The sequence below is a fragment of the Mobula hypostoma genome, chromosome 4 (assembly GCF_963921235.1).
Source record: "Mobula hypostoma chromosome 4, sMobHyp1.1, whole genome shotgun sequence".
Classification (NCBI taxonomy): Eukaryota; Metazoa; Chordata; class Chondrichthyes; order Myliobatiformes; family Myliobatidae; genus Mobula; species Mobula hypostoma.
This window is the reverse complement of record NC_086100.1, coordinates 17,222,882-17,242,725: the sequence shown is the minus strand read 5'-3', so window position 1 is coordinate 17,242,725 and position 19,844 is coordinate 17,222,882. Positions and strand designations below refer to the sequence as shown.

At 44.7% G+C, this 19,844-nt stretch overlaps 1 protein-coding gene across 2 annotated transcripts in view; it reads left to right on the top strand.

The window, feature by feature from the left end:
• The window catches only part of LOC134345137 (mediator of RNA polymerase II transcription subunit 12-like protein), a 709,294-nt gene that overhangs the window by 181,908 nt on the left and 507,542 nt on the right, over positions 1-19,844 (top strand). For both annotated transcript variants that reach the window (XM_063045338.1, XM_063045337.1), the window contains exons 12-13: positions 12,707-12,841; positions 15,570-15,696. In XM_063045338.1, coding sequence (XP_062901408.1) covers positions 12,707-12,841; positions 15,570-15,696 — 262 coding nt within the window. The remainder of the gene's footprint in view (positions 1-12,706; positions 12,842-15,569; positions 15,697-19,844) is intronic.

Sequence of the window (19,844 nt, the reverse complement as noted above, 5' to 3'; positions counted from 1 at the left end):
ATGAAAGAAATAAAAGCTGAAATAAATCATTCTCTCTACTATTATTCTGACATTTCACATTCTTAAAATAAAGTAGTGATCCTAACTGACCAGGGAACGTTTTCTAGGAGTAAATGTAAGCGATTGTGAAAAACTGAGTTTAAATGTATTTGGCTAAGGTATATGTAAACTTCTGACTTCAATTGTAAGTACAACAGCCTCTAGAGTTTACAGAGAATGGTGCCAAAATGAAAATCCAGTGAGTGGCAGTTCTGTGGGGCATAAATGTCTTGAAAAAGAGCGAGGTCAGAGGAGAATGGCCAGACTGGTTTAAGATGACCGGAAGACAACAGTAACTCAGATAACCACAGATTACAACAATGGTGTGCAGAAAAGCATCTCTGAATGCACAATGTATTGAACCTTGAAGTGGATGGGCTGCTGCAGGAGAGCCGCAGGAGCAGACCACGGCCATACACGCAGTGGCAACTTTACAAGAAATTCCTGATAAAGTGGCCACTAAGTTAATTAACAGTTTAAGATTACTAACTGTGAAGAACTCGTTGAGATTCAGTAGCCTGTGTTGTTTGAATAAAGAACGATTTGCCCTGGAGGAACTGAAGCGGAATTTATTTGAGGAAGAGAACTCTAGCTCATGGTAGAACATGGCCGTAGCCACAAAGTGACAATTGTCCTGCACTGCAAGCTCAAAGTTTCTGAAAAGGATTTCCTGCTCCGGAATTGCTGACCTCATTCACTTCAGACTGCAATCCTGTCATGTTCAAGACCCTGACTCTGTTTTGTAGCAGTCATGTAGCCACTCAAGTTGCGTAAGATGTTCTCTACGGGGGTTGTCTGTTAGATTATGAAGACACGTAGTCCTCTTTTATTGTCATTTAGTAATGCATGCATTAAGAAGTGAGACATTATTCATTGGTGGTGGGTCCTCAGCTGGCTGTAGAGGCCGATTGAGGATCCACATATTCTGATGCAGTGTGAGCTAGTTCTGTGGCCCAGGGGAGGTTGTTGTCATGTAGTGCAACTCCCTCTTGAACGGATCTCCTTCCATTGAATGCAATGCCTTTCCAGTTGTTAGATGTAACGCTGGATTTCGTCAGGCTAATTTTGATGTTATACTCGATGCTTTTCCTTTGCCCATCAGGGACTCACTGATGTTCCTTCATCTGGGAGTAAAGGATCTGTTTGCGGAGTTGTGAGTTAGGCATCTGAAGCACTCTGGAAGCCCTATCGCCTAGAGTCCTTGGCCATCTCTTAGGCCATCCATTTTATCACAAGGTCCTGCTTTTCCCCGAGAGCATGTTATTAGTTTCTTTACAAATATTCCTATTTGTAAGCAATTATGAATCCATTATGGCCTTTGTATTCCTGATCAGCTCTGTCAGGAGCATGGGGGAGGTCTGACCTTTTCATCCTCTCTGCCTGTGTTTTGCCAGTTTCCTGTGTCTGCACTACGCGGTCACTGAGCCTTCTGGCACTGGGATTGATGTGCTTGGCTTAACTGCTTCGAAATCTTTCCTTAAGCTTAAGCCGACTCTCCTAAGGGTCGGTGTCCCTGTGGGTTGATGATGTCCAAGGCAAGGCTGACTGATGCTTCTCATCACAAAGAACAACCAGACAGTTACTGTATTTGTTTTTCATTCCTCAGGTCACTGCAGGTTACTCAGTGGATTTTGTGTTCCTGCTGAGCAGCAATGCCTCTTAGTCACACAAGCATCTAGGGATGCAAATGTTACGGGGGAGGTGGGAGGGGGAGGTTTTGCTAGGGCTCTTGACTGGAGAGGAAATTATGTACCTGAGCTAATCTTTAAAAATTTATTCATATCTGGGATGTGGGCATCTCCAGCTAAGCCAGCATTTATTGCCCATCCCCAGTTGCCCTTGAGAAGGTGGTGATGAGTTGCCATCTTGAACCGCTGCAGTCCCTGATCTGTAGGTACACCTGCAGTGCTGTTAGGGAGGGAGTTCCATGATTTTGACCCAGCAACAAAGAAGGAATGGTGATATGCTTCCAAGTCAGGATGGTGAGTGACTTGCAGGGGGATTTCCCAGGTATCTGCTGCTCTCATCCTTCCAGATGGTAGTGGTTGTGGGTCTAGAATGTGCTGTCTTAGGAACTTTGGTGTGTTGTTGCAGTGCATCTTGCAGTTAGGACACACTGCTGCAACTGTACTGACCTGAACTAAATGAAGGTAATTTGTTCTGTGGCCTTTTTGGACCATCAGCAAAACTTCTGTAGTTTGTCAGATACTTTTGATTTAGTGCAGAGTAATTGATTTAACAATTTAAAAATTAGCTTTATTTGTCAGATGTACATCTAAACATACAGTGAAATGCGTTGTTTGCATCAAACCAAATCAGCAGAGATTGTTTTGGGTTGCATGCAAGTGTCAACCCCCCCCCACCTCACCACCACCACTACCCTGCTCAACATTGCATGGCCACAACTGGCTTTTACCTCTTCTCCTCCTGGACAGAGCAGTGGAATGAACTGCCAGAGGAACGTAGAACATAGAAAATTTACAGCACGTTACAGGCCCTTCAGCCCATAATGTTGTGCTGACCATGTGACCTACTCTAAAAGTTGTAGAATTAGAATGTTAGTAGACATTTAGACATACACATGATTGGGAAAGATTTAGATGGCTATTGGCCAAATACAGGAAAATAGGACTAGCTTAGGTTGACAGCTTGGTTGGCATGGATGAATTGGGCTGAGAGGCCTGGTTTTGTGCTGTATAACTCCATCACTCTGATCTTCTTGTGTGAGTCGTTCATCTGTGATGTTGGGTCAATTTTTTTCGTCTCTGCATTAGCATGATATGACCTGCTAGACACATCTTACAGCTTTGCATCGTGTATCATTTAACATTAAGCACACAAAATGCCGGAGGAACTCAACAGGCCAGGCGGCAGCTAGGGAGAAGAGTACAGTTGATGTTTCGGGCCGAGACCTTTCAGCTAGACTGGAGATAAAAAGATGAGGAATAGATTTAAAAGGCGGGGTAGAGGGGAAGGAGAAACACAAGGTGATAGATGAAGTAAGGAGCTGGGAAGTTGATTGGTGAGAGAGATACAGGGTTGGAGAAGGGGGAATCTAATAGGAGAGGACAGAAGGCCATGGAAAAAAAAAACGGGGAAGGGGCATCAGAGGGAGGCGATAGGCAGGCAGGAAGATGAGGTGAGAGAGAGAAAAGGGGTTGGGCTATGGTGAAGGGGGGAGGTTGCATTACCAGAAGTTTGAAAAATGATGTTCATGCCATCAGATTGGAGGCCACCCAGATGGAATATAAGGTATTGTTCCTCCAACCTGAGTGTGGCCTCATCATGACAGTAGAGGAGGCCATGGATTGACATATCGGAATGGGAAGTGCAATTAAAATGAGTGGCCACTGGGATATCCCGCTTCTCCCGGCGGATGTAGTATAGGTGCTCGGCGAAGTGGTCTCCCAGTCTATGTTGGGTCTTACTGATATACAGGAGGCTAGACCGGGAGCACCAGACACAGTATGTGACCCCAACAGACTCACATGTTGAGTGTCCCCACTTTCTGTTTTCCAGAAGGATCGCTCCCTATACTACTCCCTTGTTCATTTGTCCCTCCCCACTGATCTCCCTCCTGGCACTTACCCTCGCAAGTGGAACGAGTGCCACACTTACCCCAAAAACCTCCTCCCTCACTAGCATTCAGGGCCCCAAACAGTCCTCCCAATTGAGGTGACACCCCACCTGTGAGTGTCCAACCTGATAGCATGAACATCAATTTCTTGGACTTCTGGTGATAATCCCCTACCATCCCCCATCCCCTTTTTCCTCTCTCACCTTTTCTCATTGCCTGCCCATCACCTCCCTCTGTTACTCCTCCCCTCTCTTCTTCCATGGCTTCTGTCCTCTTCTATCAGATTTCACCTTCTCCAGCCCTGTATCTCTGTCACCAATCAACTTCCCAGATCTTTACTTCATCCCTCTCCCTCCTGGTTTCACCGATCACCTTGTGGTTCTGTCTCCCCCCGCCCCCCCTCCACCTTTCAAATCTACTCTTCAGCTTTTTTTCTGCAGTCCTACTGAAGGGTCTCGGCTCGAGATGTCGACTGTACTCTTTTCCCTGAACGCTGCCTGGCCTGCTGAGTTCTACCAGCATTTTCTGTGAATCTGCAGATGTTACCGACCTCAACAATCTGTGTATTTTCTCTTGCTTGTTGTTTAATACTTCTTTTTCCCTGTATTATCATTCTCCAGCTGCTCCCCCAGCTCCCTTTTTATTCTTTCCTCCCAAGAACTTTAACCCGTCAGCCAGATGACCAATAAATACATATGTGTGGCAACCTTGATCTCGCCCTATTAGATTTCTTTCCCTGGTCCTCTCCACCCTTTTCCCACCTTTTCTTCAACTTTCAACTAATGTGTTTTTCTCTCTTTCCCAGGAATGATGACAGATCTTCAACCTGAAGCGTTAACTTGTTTTTCCTTTCTCCAGCTGTTTCCTGACCTACTGGAGTGTTGCCAGCAATTTCCGCTTTTATGTTTGAATTCCAACCTCTGTGTATCTGATTTTCAGCCGTTACTGGCACCCAGCTAAAACTCATAGCTCCCTCGCATTGACGTGTAGTGAGATGATCGCTAGATTGTCCCACGATCTCTTTGACCCTGTACCATCAGGCAGGAGATACCATAGCATTAGGACAAGGACTGTTAGGATGGGATACAGCTTTTTCCTCCAGGCCGTAAGATTATTAAACACTCTGCCACAACCCTGATCTCATCACGTATGAAGTGTCAGTCGCATTTTGCTGTTTACTTTTTAACTTGTGTCGTAAGTGTGCCTTATGTTAAACGTCAATGTTCTGGAATGAATATATTTTATTATTCATTTATTTGTGTTAATATTCCTGTGTTATATGTGAGTTTTATGTACTATATTGTGCACCTTGTTTTGGAGGAATGCTGTTTCGTTTGGTGGTGTACATAAATGACAATAAACTTGAATGTGAAGTGTCATAACTTTGGTGACATGGTAGCAAAGTGGTTAGCACAACACTTTACAGTGTAGGTGACCTGCGTTCAATTCTCGGTGCGGCCTGTAAGGAGTTTGTACGTTCTCCCCGTGACCGCGTGGGTTTCCCCCGGGCGCTCCGGTTTCCTCCCACCGCCCAAAGATGTACCAGTTGGTAGGTCGTTGTAAGTTGTCATTGTGATTAGGCTCAGATTAAATTGGGGGAATGCTGGGCGGCGCAACTCGAGGGGCCGGAAGGACCCATTCTGTGCTGTATCTCAGCTCGCCTGCTGTGTTCCTGCAGCATTTTGTGCATGTTTCCTCAATGAAGGTTCGTTAGTTTTCAAGACAAGACACAAGTATGCAATGAAAGTTGGCAGAAGGTAGGAGCTGGGTACAGCGGAATCACAAATGGGGAGGAAGTTGAAACCTCCAGCTGTTGACAGACGGCGTAGTGCGTAGAGCTGTGAAAGGGAAAGTGAAAAGTTGTCGTTGCAGATAATTTATTGTTACCTTTTCACACCACAGCACTCAAGCCACCCACAACTGGGTGATAATGTGCTTACAACTATAGTTCACTGAACATTAGCTTTATGGCAGACAACTCGTGAAGTACAATTAGCATCCCAGTTAAGCTCTTCCCCCCCCCCATCTGCATTAATGATGTGCAGAATTAATCACCTTGGTGGCTTCTGGAGTCTCAAATACCGCAGACTGAGCAAAAGATATAGCTTTTCACTGCATCTCAGTGCATGCAGCAATAATAAATTACTTCTAATTCCAAAAAAAAGATGGCATATTTCCTTCCAAGCAGATTATTGTTGAATTCATTGTTAAAGATGTCAAGCTGAGGCCTTAGAAGACACTGGTTAAAACATATTTGGAGTATTGTGAGCAGTTTGGCCCCCTTATCTAAGAGAGATTGTGCTGGCATCGGATTGAAGAGGGTCTAGAGGAGATTCATGAGAATGATCCCTGGAATGAAAGGGTTAACGTATGACTGTTTGATGGCTCTGGGCCTGTTCTTGCTGGACTTCAGAAGAATAAGGGGAGATCTCATTGAAACATATTGAATATTGAAAGGCCTAGATAGAGTGGATGTGCAGAGGATGTTTCTTAGAGGGGAAGTCTAGGACCAGAGGGTACAACTTCAGAATCCAGGGATGTCCCTTGGGGACAGAGATGAGGTGGCATTTCTTTAGCCGGAGGCTGGTGAATCTGTGGAATTCATTGCCACAGAGGGCTGGCAAAGCCAGATCATTGGAGGTTGATAAATTCGTTTTGGTAAGAGTTTATGGGGTGAATGAAGAGGAATGGGTTGAGAGTGATAGAAGGTGAGCAAATCTGCAGTTGCTGGAAATCCAGGCATCACAAGCAAAATGCTGGAGGAACTCAGCAGGCCAGGCAGCATCTATGGAAAAGGGTGAACAGGCCGAGACCCTCCATCACAGTCCCGATGAAGGGCCTTGTCCTGAAAAATCTAGCCTGCTGAATTCCAACAGCATTTTGTGTGTGCCTCCATGATAGAATGTTGGAACAGATTCTATAGGCTGACCTAATTCTGCTTCTATGTTCAGAGTAAATTTATTTTCAAAGTACATATATGTCACCATATACAACTCAGATTCATTTTCTTATGGGCATTCTCAATAAATCTATAGAGTAATAACTAACAGAATCAATGAAAGAACATCCAACTTTGGTGTTCAACCAGTGTGCAAAAGACAACAGACTGTGCAAATACAAAAAGAAAGAAATAATAATAATAATAAATAAATAAGCAATAAATATCCAGACCATGTGATGAAGAGTCTTTGAAGGTGAACCCACAGGTTGTGGGAGCAGTTCAACATTTATTGGCTTAAGGAATTATAACCAAACACAATCTGTGGTGGGTTGAGCAGCGTCTGTGGGGTGGAGTGAAGGAATTGTTGATGATTCAGCTCAGAACCAGGAGTCCTGATAAAAGGTTTCAAACCAAAACATCACTAGCACCATAAGGCCATAAGACATAGGTGCAGAATTAGGCCATTGAGTCTGTTCTGCCATTTAATAGTGGCTGATCCTTTTTTTCTCCTCCTCAAACCCACTCCCCGGCCTTCTACCCGTAACCTCTGATGCCGTGTCCAGTTAAGAACCTATCAATCTCCACTTTAAGTTCACCCAACGACCGGGCCTCCACAGCTGCCTGTGGTAACAAATTCCACAAACTCACCACCCTCTGGCGAAAGAAATTTCTCCACGTCTCTGTTTTAAATGAATGCCCCCCTATCCTGAGGCTGTGCCCTCTTGTCCTAGACTCTCCCATCATGGGAAAGGCCCTTTCCCCATCTACTCTGTCTAGTCCTTATCGATATTTGAAAGATTTCATTGTGAATCCTCTTCATCCTTCTGAATTCCAGTGAGTACAGACACAGAGCCATCAAACATTCCTCATACTGTATGATGACCCTTCCATTTTTGGAATCGTCCTTGTGAAGCTCCTCTGAACCTTCTCCAATGCCAGCACAGCTTTTTTCAGACAAGGAGCCCAAAACTGTTCACAATACTCAAGGTGAGGCCTCTCCAGTGCCTTATAAAGCCTCAGCATCACATCCCTGCTCTTGTATTCGAGACCTCTTGAAATGAATGCTAACATTGCATTTGCCATCCTCACCACCAACTTAACCTGCAAGGTAACTTTTAGGGTGCTCTGCTCAAGGACTCCCAAGTCCCTTTGCATCTCAGATTTTTGGATTTTCTCCTGTTTCAGAAAAGAGTCTGTGCATTTATTTCTACTACCAAAGTGCATGACCATGCATTTTCCAACATTGTATTTAATTTGCCACTTTCTTGCCCATTGTCCTAATCTGTCAAAGTCCTTCAGCAGCCTTCCTGTTTCTTCAATACTACCTGTCCCTCCACCAATCCTTGTGTCATCTGCAAACTTGCCAACAAAACTATCTATTCCATCATCTAAATCATTGATACAAGGCATAAAAAGAAGCGGTCGCAACACCAACCCCAACGGAACACCACTAGTCACTGGCAGTCAACCAGAAAAAAGATCCTTTTATTCCCACTCACTGCCTCCTACCAATCAGCTGATGGTCTAACCATACCAGTAACTTTCCTGTAATACTGTAGGTTCTTATCTTGGTAAGCAGCCTCATGTGTGGCACCTTGTGAAAGGCCTTCTGAAAGTCCAAATATACAACATCCACTGAATCCCCTTTGTCTATCCACTTGTAATTCCTCAAAGAATTCCAAAAGGTTCATCTGGCAAGATTTTCTCGTCAGGAAACCATGCTGACTTTGTCCTACCTTGTCCTGTGTCACCAAGTACTCCATAACCTCATCCTTAACAGTTGACTCCAACATCTTCCTAACCACTGAGGTCAGGCAAACTGGTCTATAATTTCCTTTCTGCTGCCTTCCTCCTTTCTTAAAGAGTGGAGTGACATTTCTAATTTTCCAGTCCTCCGGAACCATGCCAGAGCCCAATGATTCTTGGAAGATCATTACTAATTCCTCCACAATCTCTACTGATACCTCTTTCACAACCCTAGGGTGCAGTTCATCTGGTCCAGGTGACATATGCACCTTTAGGTCTTTCAGCTTTTTGAGCACCTTTTGCCTTGTAATAGTAACTGTTCTTTTCCCTTACACCCTTCAAAACCCAGCACATTGTTAGTGTCTTCCACAGTGAAGACTGATGCAACATACTCATTTTAGTTCATCTGCCATCTCCTTGTCCTTTTTTATTATTTTTCTGGCCTCATTTTCTAGCTGTCCTATATCCACTCTCATTTCTTTTATTTTTTCTGTACTTGAAAAAGCTTCTTTTAAATCTACCTTGATATTGCTTGCTAGGTCCCTTTTGTATTTCAACTTTTCCCTCCTAATGATTCTTTTAGTCGTTTTCTGTAGGTTTTTAAAAGCTTCCCAATTCTCTGCCTTCCTGCTAATTTTTGCTTTGTTGTATGCCCTCTCTTTTGCTTTAAAATTAGCTTTGACTTTCCTTAATCTCCCTAATTGCTCCAATTCATTACATAACACCCAATCCAGTATAGCTGATCCCCTAGTAGGCTCAATGACAAACTGCTCTAAAAATCCATCTCTTAGGCATTCAACAAATTCACTCTCTTGAGATCGTTACTGATCTGATTTTCCCAATCTACCTGCATGTTAAAATTTCCCATGACTATCATAATGTTGCCCTTTTGACATGCCTTTTCTATATCCCATTGTAATCTGTAATCTGGAGGCCTCCACAAAATTGCATCAGGGTCCTTTTACCTTTGCAGTTTTTTTTAGCTCAACCCACAAGGATTCAACATCTTCCGATTCTATGTGACATCTTTCTGATGATTTGATGCCATTGTTTACCAACAGATCCACACCACCCCCTGAGCCTACCTTCCTATCCCTCTGATACATTGTGTAACCATGGACATTCAACTCCCAACTACAACCATACTTCAGTCACGATTCAGTGACGGCCACAACATCAAACCTGACAATCTGTAAAAGTGCAACGAGATCATCCGGTTTATTTTTTTTATACTCTGTGCATTGAGATAGAACACTTTGAATACTGTATTTTCTACCCTTTTTGATTCTGCATCCCTGATGCACTGCTAATTTACCCTGCTGCTGACTCCTTTCTCCCACAGACGCTGCTCGACCGGCTGAGTTCCTCCAGCAGATTGTCTGTTGCTACAAGTTGCAGCTTCTGCAGCATCTGTGTGCCTCTTTGAACTAAATGTGTTTGTTCAGCAATTTCTTAGTTTCATGGTCATTGTTGTGAATTAATGCCAATTCACTGAATTGCTTGAATTTACACTCAGTGGCCAGTTAATTAGATACACCTCTGCATTAGGGCAATTATCTCATCAGCCAATCATGTGGCAGCAACTCAATGCATAAGAGCATGCAGACCCGGTCAAGAGGTTCAGACCAAACACCAGGATAAGGAGAAATGTGATGTAGGGAACCATGAGTTACACTCAATTAACCACATGTTATAGCAGTGGTGTGGAGAGGAGCATCTCTGGTTGCACAACATGTCGAACCTTGATTGAAGTGGATGAGACCACAGACTCGTAGATGCTGAGTTTGTTCTACGAGTCTGTTGTGGCCAGTGCTATCATGTTTGCTGTTGTGTGCTGGGGCAGCAGGCTGAGGGTAGCAGACACCAACAGAATCAACAAACTCATTCGTAAGGTTGTGGGGATGGAACTGAACTCTCTGACAGTGGTGTCTGAAAAGAGGATGCTGTCTAAGTTGCATGCCATCTTGGACAATGTCTCCCATCCACTACATAATGTACTGGTTGGGCACAGGAGTACATTCAGCCAGAGGCTCATTCCATCGAGATGCAACACAGAGCGTCATAGGAAGTCATTCCTGCCTGTGGCCATCAAACTTTACAACTCCTCCCTTGGAGGGTCAGACACCCTGAGCCAATAGGCTGGTCCTGGACCTATTTTCAGGCATAATTTACATATTACTATTTAACTATTTATGGTTTTATTACTATTTATTATTTATGGAGCAACTGTAACGAAAACCAATTTCCCCCGGGATCAATAAAGTATGACTATGACTATGACTATGAGCTGCAGCAGCAGAAGATCACATCGGTTCCACTCCTGTGGCCACTTTATTAGGCACACGGCTGTACCCAATAAAATGACTACTGAGTGTATAGTCAATGGATGAAATTAAACTATTATATTTTGTTATTGCTGCCATACCTACAGTATCACACTGCTGTAATCACCGTGGTTCAGCAACGGTTTTCATTGTCTATTTCACCCAGGGGAAGAGCTGATTAGCTCCCTGCCTTGCAATTGCAGCTTTCCCTGTGTTAAAGCACCGGACTTCTGTCCATCCATAAATATTAATGAGTGTTTTGTAGACCAGAGGGACAGTTTTGCCAGCTGCTTGGGACTGAATTCACCTTCTGCCAGGTGGGAACTCGGTTCTCGGCTGCATTACGGTGGGGCGAAATCCTGTTATAACCTGGGGACGTGTATTGCTGGAGAGGCAGTGTTATTTATCGATGGTGACAGAGCCGCTGCTGAGAATCAGAATCTGGTTATTATCACTGACGTGTTGTAAAATTTGTTTTGTGGCAGCAGTACAGTGTGATACATAAATTACCATAAGTTGCTATAATGAATATAAAATAAAAGAATAAATGTAGCACAGAAGAGAAGAAATAATTCAAAAGTGTTCAGAAATTGGATGGTGGAAGGGAGGAAGTTGTTCCTGAAACACTTGCCTTCGGGCTCTTATGTGTCCTCCCTGATTGTACAATGAGAAGAGGGCACGTGCTTAATGATGGAATCCGGCGTCACTTATTGAAAGTGTCCTCGATGGTGGGGAGCCTAGTGCCTGTGATGGATCTGGCTGAGTTTGCAGCCCTCTGTAGCTTTTTACGGTTCTGTGAATTTGAACTTCCGTACCAGATGTTGATACAACCAGTCAGAATTCTCTCTGTGGTACATCTGTAGAAATTTGCTTGACTCTTTGGTGACACACCAAATCTCCTCAAATTCCTATGAAGTAGAGCTGCCGGCGAGCCTTTGTACGGATTGTATCAGTACGTTGAAACGTCTCACCCTTTCCACTGCTGACCTCTCAATGAGGACTGGTGTGGCCCTCGACTGCCCCTTCCTGAAATGAGTTTTGCAGGGCAGCATTGAGGGAACATATCTCTGCAATGTCGGCAGTCTCTGCAACCCTTCCATTGTGGTATTGGATATGGAATTCCAGGACTTGCATCAGGAAATGACAAAGGGAAATGATATATCCGAATCCGGAATGTTATATAGTTTCAAGGGGAATCTGCAGGCGGTGGTGTTCTGTTGTCCAACTACATGTGATGGAGTTTTAGGATTGGGAAGTTTAGTTCTTACTTGTGCCATGTAATGCTGAATGCTTAAGGTAAAAAAAAAACTATACCTGAAGTCATCATTATTTCTGCCTCCATTATGGTCGTTCATTTTTCAACCATATCCGTATTCCTCTGCACCCCACCTGCTTTCCCTAAACCCTGCCCACTTCCCTCTTCTCCACATGATTTTGACTCCTCCCCACCCGCCTTCATCCCCTTCCCCTTGCCTTCCTCACTCCCCTCCCGCCTGCCTCACTCCCCTCCCGCCTTCCTCACTCCCCTCCCGCCTGCCTCACTCCCCTCCCGCCTGCCTCACTCCCCTCCCGCCTTCCTCACTCCCACCCTCCCCACCTTCCTCACCCCTCCCCACCCGCCTTCCTCACCCCCTCCCCGCCTTCCTCACCCCTCTCCTCCGTTCTCACTCCCTCCCTGCCTTTCTCACCCCCTCCCCTCTGCCTTCCTCACCCCTCTCCTCCTTTCTCACCCCTCCCCTTCCTGCCTTTCTCACCCCCTCTCCACCTTCCTCACTCCCCTCTCCTCCAGCCTTCACCCCCTCCCCGCCTTCCTCACCCCCTCCCCTCCTTCCTCAGCCCCTCCCGTCCCGCCTTCCTCGGACCCTCCCCTCCCATCATCCTCCCGCCTGCCTGCCTTCCTCTCCCTCCCGCCAACGCTCACCTTTCTGTCCCCATGCCTATTCGTCAGCCTCCACGTGCCCCCTTTCCTCTCCCCCCTGCATGCCCCTTTCACCGGCACTGTCCTCTCCTCCCCTTGCAGAAACCGCCAGCTGCCCGTGCAGTTCTCTGTAACACCTTTCTCCTTTCTGGACCCCACAGCAAATTGCACCTAACGACGAGGCTGTTGTGACTTTGCTGTGTGAGTGGGCGGTGAGCTGCAAACGGTGTGGGAAGCACCGAGCTATGACGGTTGCAAAGCTGCTGGAGAAGAGACAGGCTGAGATCGAAGCAGAGGTGAGTAATCACACCGAGTGTCTAGACACCAGCATTCAAACGTCAGGGAAGTTCAATTTAGGAGATTCCTTCTGCATTGCTGACATAAACAGGTAATAGGGGGTGAATTATGTGTGAATCAAAATTAATAATATACAAGCCATACAGTTATAACTGTACATGAATGTAAGTACAAGGCATTCTGCTGCTGTAGCCCATTCATATTAAGTTTTAACGTGTTGTGCATTCAGAGATGCTCTTCTGCACTCCACTGTTTTAACGTGTGGTTATTTGAGTTGCAGTGCCTATAAAAAATATTCAGCTCCCCTTGGAAGTTTACATGTTCTATTGTTTTACAACATCGAATCACAATGGATTTAATTTGATTTTTTTGACACTGATCAACAGAAAAAGACACTTTCATGTCAAAGTGAAAGCAGATCTTTACAAAGTGATTACAAATATAAAACAAAAAATAATTGTTTGCTTAAGTATTCACACCTTTTAATATGAAACACCAAATCATCACTGGTGCAGCCAATTGGTTTTAGAAGTCACATAACTAGTTAATTGGAGATTTGTGTGCAGTCAAAGTGTTTCAATTGATTGTAGTAAAAATACACCTCTTGGGAAGGTCCAACTGTTGGTGAGTCAGTATCCTGGAAAGCACCATGAAGACAGAAGAACACTCCAAGCAACTTTGTGAAAAGGTTATTGAAAAGCACATGTCAGGCGATGAATACAAGAAAATTTCCAAGTCACTGAATATCCCTTGGAGTACGGTTCAGTCAAGAAATGGAAAGACGGCACAGCTTGTAAACACGCCTAGAGCAGGCTGTCCTCAACAACTGAGTGACCATGCAAGAAGGGCACTAGTGAGGGAGGCCACCAAGAGACCTATGACAACTCTGTTGGAGTTACAAGCTTCAGTGACTGAGATGGGAGAGACTGCGCCTATAACAACTGTTGCCCGGGTGCTTCACCAGTTGCAGCTTTATGGTAGAGTGGCAAAGAGAAAACCACCATTTAAAAAAACTCACAGGAAATCTCAGTCAGAGTTTTCCAGAAGGAATCTGGGAGACTCTGAAGTCAGTTGGAAAAAGGTTCTATGGTCTGATGAAACCAAAATTGAGCTTTTTTGCCATCAGACTAAACGCTGTTTGGCGTAAGCCAAACACCACACAACATCAAACCACATCATCCCTATCGTGAAGCATGCATTCTTTACTGCAGCAGGCCCTGGAAGGCTTGTGAAGGTAGAGGGTAAACTGAATGGAGCAAAATACAGGGAAATCCTGGAGGAAACCCTGATGTGGTCTGCAAGAGAACTGTGACTTGGGAGAGGATTTGTTTTCCAGTGAGACAATGGCCTCAAGCATAAAGCCAAAGCTAAACAGGAATGGCTTAAAACAACAAAGCTAATGTCCTGGAGTGGCCAAGTCAGAGTCCACACCTTAGTCCAATTGAGAATATGTGGCTGGACTTGAAAAGGGCTGTTCCCGTGCAATCTGACAGAGCTTGTGCAGTTCTGTAAGGAAGAATGAGGAAAGATTGCAATGTCCAGATGTGCAAAGCTGATAGAGACCGATCCACACCCACTCAAGGCTGTTATCGAAGGTACATCTACTAAATACAGACTTGAAGGGGGTGCAATCATGCAATCAATTATTTTGTGCTTAATTATTGTTATAAGTTTAGACCAATTTGTAGAAATTTGTTTTCACTTTGACACAAAAGACCTCTTTTGTTGATTGGTGTCAAAAAAACGAATTAAATCCACTGCGATTCAATGTTGTAACACAATAACATATGAAAACGTCCGGGGGGTGGGGGCGGTGTGAAAACTTTTTATAGGCACTGTACTGTTGCCTTCCTGTCAGCTTCAGCTTGAATGAGTGTGGCTATTCTCCTCTGACCTCTCTCATTATCAAGGCAATTTCACCAACAGACTGCTGCTCGCTGTTCTTGCACTCTTCTCTGTAGACTCTAGAGACTGTTGAGTGTGAATATCCCAGGAGAGCAGCAGTTTCTGAGATACTCAAACCACCCTTTCTGGCACCGATAATTATTCCATAGTCGTAGTCATTTAGATCACATTTATTTCCCCATCCTGATGTTTGGTCTGAACAACAACTGAACTTCTTGACCATGTCTTCATGATTTTGTGCATTGAGTTGCTCCCAAATGATTGGCTGATTAGGTATTTGCATTAATGAGCAGATGTACAGGTGTACCTAATAAATATGCTGAGTGTACATTACCACGTTGTATGTCCTCGACTGATTCAATATCCTAGTTTCAAAGGCAGACGAGGTCCGAAAATGCAGTGTTTTGTTCTCCTGAGCTAACTTTCAAGGGCGGTGCACACTGATATGTGGGCAAGATTTTGACTACCATCTGAATGTTTTATGTCAAGCACTACCCATGGATTATTGGTCATGGAACAACTCACTTCCAATACAGGAAAGTTAAAGGCAAACTGGTATAAACCAGATGTACACCGCTATCTATAACCCTGACGTTGAAGATAGAAACACTGGTTTTCTGTCTTGCTTGCCACAATGGTTGTCCACTGGCTTTCCACTGGCTCTTGTCACCCCACAACTTTTGACTAAAAATGCTAGAGGTGAGTATTGTAGCATTTTAAGGAGTTAGCTAGTGGAGCAGAGGTGATGTTGCTTCAGCAGGGGTTTTGAGCAAATTGAGATGCTCTGCACAAATCCTTCTGATTCATGTCTTGTCTTTTCAGCGGTGTGGAGAGTCTGAAGTCTTGGATGAGAAAGAGTCTATTTCCTCTGTGTCACTTTCTGGCTCAAGCCTTCCTGTTTTCCAGAACATTCTGCTTAGATTCCTTGATACCCAAGCTCCTGTATTAAGTAAGTATTCGTCCTCTATTTCTGCTGTTGTTCCTTTTGACCTGCCTGCAGGTTCTGTATTTTTAAATTATTATTTTTACGAGTTTCTACAATACAACAAAAAAAACCCACCAGCAAAAAAGAGATTTATACAGTGCAAAACAAACATGTCTAATATACAAGTCATAACAATAGAGAAAAGGCACCCAAAATAAAATCATATAAACTTAGTATCCTCCCCACCCTCCCACTACGCAACGCCAAGCCAACCATTTCGATGTAAAGAAAAGTTAAACAGAGCTTTTGTCACCAGAGATCTGTAAATATTAAAAAAGTGTATGCCTACTACCTAAACTGTAATATATTTCACATGAAAAAAAACCGTAAAACTTAACCAGGAAAAAAAAGCTGAAAGTAAGGGAATAAAATACAAAAAAGGGTGGATAAACCTATAATCTAAAGAGGAATTATGAAAATATTCAAGAAAAGGTCCCCACACCTTATGGAACTTTATGTCCGAATTAAGAAGTGAATAATGAATCTTTATTATTTTTGAAGTTTGCCTTCAAAATCCTAAAAGGGAAGGTGGCATGTTCTTGCCTAATTTTCGCTTATATTACTGGGCAGCCAATATACATTGTCTTACTTTTTGGTCTTTCTTTTATAATCAGTCTGACTGCCCAAAATGAGTGGCAATGGAGTTGAGCTCTAATAAGGATTTCTCCATTTCTGCATTTCTTGGATCTGCGCCTCCTTGTCATTTGCCTAAACGAATTGTTAATCCTCTCATTAGACATACTCTGAGAATATGGGCTCAGTTCAGACTATATAATGGTCTTCACGGTTTCTCTCTATTCTAGTCCTATTTTACATAACCATCTTTTCCGACCTTCTGTGCAAGACTTAACATTTCATGTCTGGTACAGAAAGGGCATTAGGCGGTTTGAAGATCTTTTCATAGATAATCGCTTTGCAACTTCTAAACAACTGTTTGCAGAGTCTCCTACCTAATACTCATTTTTTTTAGATATCTTCAAATTAGACATTTATTAACCCTTTAATACCAAACTTTCTTAAGATGCCCTAGAAAATGTTGTGGACTTGTTTTTAAAAACGCAAACACGAGGAAATCTGCAGATGCTGGAATTTCAAACAACACACATAAAAGTTGCTGGTGAATGCAGCAGGCCAGGCAGCATCTCTAGGAAGAGGTACAGTCGACGTTTCGGTCCAAGACCCTTCATCAGGACTAACTGAAGGTAGAGTTAGTAAGAGATTTAAAAGTGGGAGGGGGAGGGGGAGATCCAAAATGATAGGAGAAGACAGGAAGGGGAGGGATGGAGCCAAGAGCTCGACAGTTGATTGGCAAATGAGATATGAGAGGATCATGGGACAAGAGGCCCAGGGAGAAAGAAAAGGGGGGGGGGGAACCCAGATGATGGGCAAGGGGTATAGTGAGAGGGAGAAAAAGGAGAGAGAGAGAAAGAATGTGTGTATATAAATAAATAACGGATGGGGTACGGGGGGGGAGGTGGGGCATCAGCAGAAGTTGAGAAGTCAGTGTTCATGCCATCAGGTTGGAGGCTACCCAGACGGAATATAAGGTGTTGTTCCTCCAACCTGAGTGTGGCTTCATCTTATAGTAGAGGAGGCCGTGGATGGACATATCAGAATGGGAATGGGACGTGGAATTAAAATGTGTGGCCACTGGGAGATCCTGCTTTCTCTGGTGGACAGAGCGTAGGCGTTCAGCGAAACAATCTCCCAGTCTACGTCGGGTCTCGCCAATATATAGAAGGCCGCATCGGGAGCACTGGACGCAGTATATCACACCAGCTGACTCACAGGTGAAGTGTCGCCTCACCTAGAAGGTCTGTCTGGGGCCCTGAATGGTAGTGAGGGAGGAAGTGTAAGGGCATGTGTAGCACTTGTTCCGCTCACAAGGATAAGTGCCAGGAGGGAGATCGGTGGGGAGGGATGGGGGGGACGAATGGACAAGGGAGTTGCGTAGGGAGCGATCCCTGCGGAAAGCAGAGGTGGGGGGGGAGGGAAAGATGTGCTTAGTGCTGGGATCCCGTCGGAGGTGGTAGAAGTTACGGAGAATTATATGTTGGACCCGGAGGCTGGTGGGATGGTAGGTGAGGACAAGGGGAGCCCTATTCCTAGTGGGGTGGCGGGAGGATGGAGTGAGAGCAGATGTGCATGAAATGGGGGAGATGCATTTGAGAGCAGAGTTGATGGTGGAGAAAGGGAAGCCCCTTTCTTTAAAAAAAGGAGGACATCTCCTTCGTCCTGGAATGAAAAACCTCATCCTGAGAGCAGATGCAGCGGAGACGGAGGAATTGCGAGAAGGGGATGGCATTTTTGCAAGAGACAGGGTGAGATGAGGAATAGTCCAGATAGCTGTGAGAGTCAGTAGGCTTATAGTAGACATCGGTAGATAAGCTGCCTCCAGAGATAGAGACAGAAAGATCTAGAAAGGGGAGGGAGGTGTCGGAAATGGACCAGGTAAACTTGAGGGCACGGTGATAGTTGGAGGCAAAGTTAATGAAGTCAACGAGCTCAGCATGCGTGCAGGAAGCAGTGCCAATGCAGTTGTCAGTGTAGCGAAAGAAAAGTGGGGGACAAATATCAGAATAGGTTTGGAACATAGATTGTTCCACAAAGCCAACTAAAAGGCAGGCATAGCTGGGACCCATACGGGTGCCCACGGCTACACCTTTCGTTTGGAAGAAGTGGAAGGAGCCAGAGGAGAAATTATTAAGAGTAAGGACTAATTCCGCTAGATGGAGCAGAGTGGTGTTAGAGGAGAACTGGTTAGGTCTGGAATCCAAAAAGAAGCAGAGAGCTTTGAGACCTTTCTGATTGGGGATGGAAGTATATAGGGACTGGGCCTCTCTCTGCTTTCCGGCAGGATTGCTCCCTACGTAACTCCCTTGTCCATTCGTCCCCCCCCATTCCTCCCCACCGATCTCCCTCCCGGCACTTATCCTTGTAAGTGGAACAAGTGCTACACATGCCCTTACACTTCCTCCCTCATTACCATTCAGGGCCCCAGACAGTCCTTCCAGGTGAGGCGACACTTCACCTGTGAGTCAGCTGCGGTGATAGACTGTGTCCAGTGCTCCCGATGCGGTCTTCTATATATTGGCGAGATGCGACACAGACTGGGAGATCGTTTCCCTGAACACCTACGCTCTGTCCGCCAGAGAAAGCGGGATCTCCCAGTGGCCACACATTTAATTCCACGTCCCATTCCCATTCTGATATGTCCATCCACGGCCTCCTCTACTGTAAAGATGAAGCCACACTCAGGTTGGAGGAACAACACCTTATATTCCGTCTGGGTAGCCTCCAACTTGATGGCATGAACATTGACTTCTCAAACTTCCGCTGATGCCCCACCTCCCCCTTGTTCCTCATCCATTATTTATTTATTTATATACACACATTCTTTCTTTCTCTCTCCTTTTTCTCCCTCTGTCCCTCTGACTATACCGCTTGCCCGTCCTCTGGGCTTCCCCCTCCCCCTTTTCTTTCTCCCTGGGCCTCTTGTCCCATGATCCTCTCATATCCCCTTTGCCAATCACCTGTCCAGCTCTTGGCTCCATCCCTCTCCCTCCTGTCTTCTCCTATCGTTTCGGATCTCCCCCTCCCCCTCCCACTTTGAAATCTCTTACCAGCTGTTCTTTCAGTTAGTCCTGACGAAGAGTCTCGGCCCGAAACGTCGACTGTACCTCTTCCAATAGATGCTGCCTGGCCTGCTGTGTTCACTAGCAACTTTTATGTGTCTTGTGGACTTGTTTCTTTGTATAAATCCATCAGGTAAAGGTCTAATATCCACTATTTGCGATAGATTAGTGACTTTGAGGCGTACCCCCTTTGATAAAATTAGAACTGCCTGGGAGTATGATTTAAATATTTCTCTGTCCGACGAGGTTTGGGATTCAGTTCTTAAGTCAGTTAACTCAATCTCTTTATGTGCTGGCCGCTGTCTTTTGCAGTTCAAGGTTGTACATGGGGCTTATATGTCTAAAACTAAATTATCACGGTTCTATCCTGATATTAGTCCCTTTTCTGGTAAGTGTAAAGGGGGCGAGGCTTCTCTTATCCATATGTATTGGGCTTGTCCTAGTTTGGAGATATTTTGGAGAGAAGTCTTTTTAACT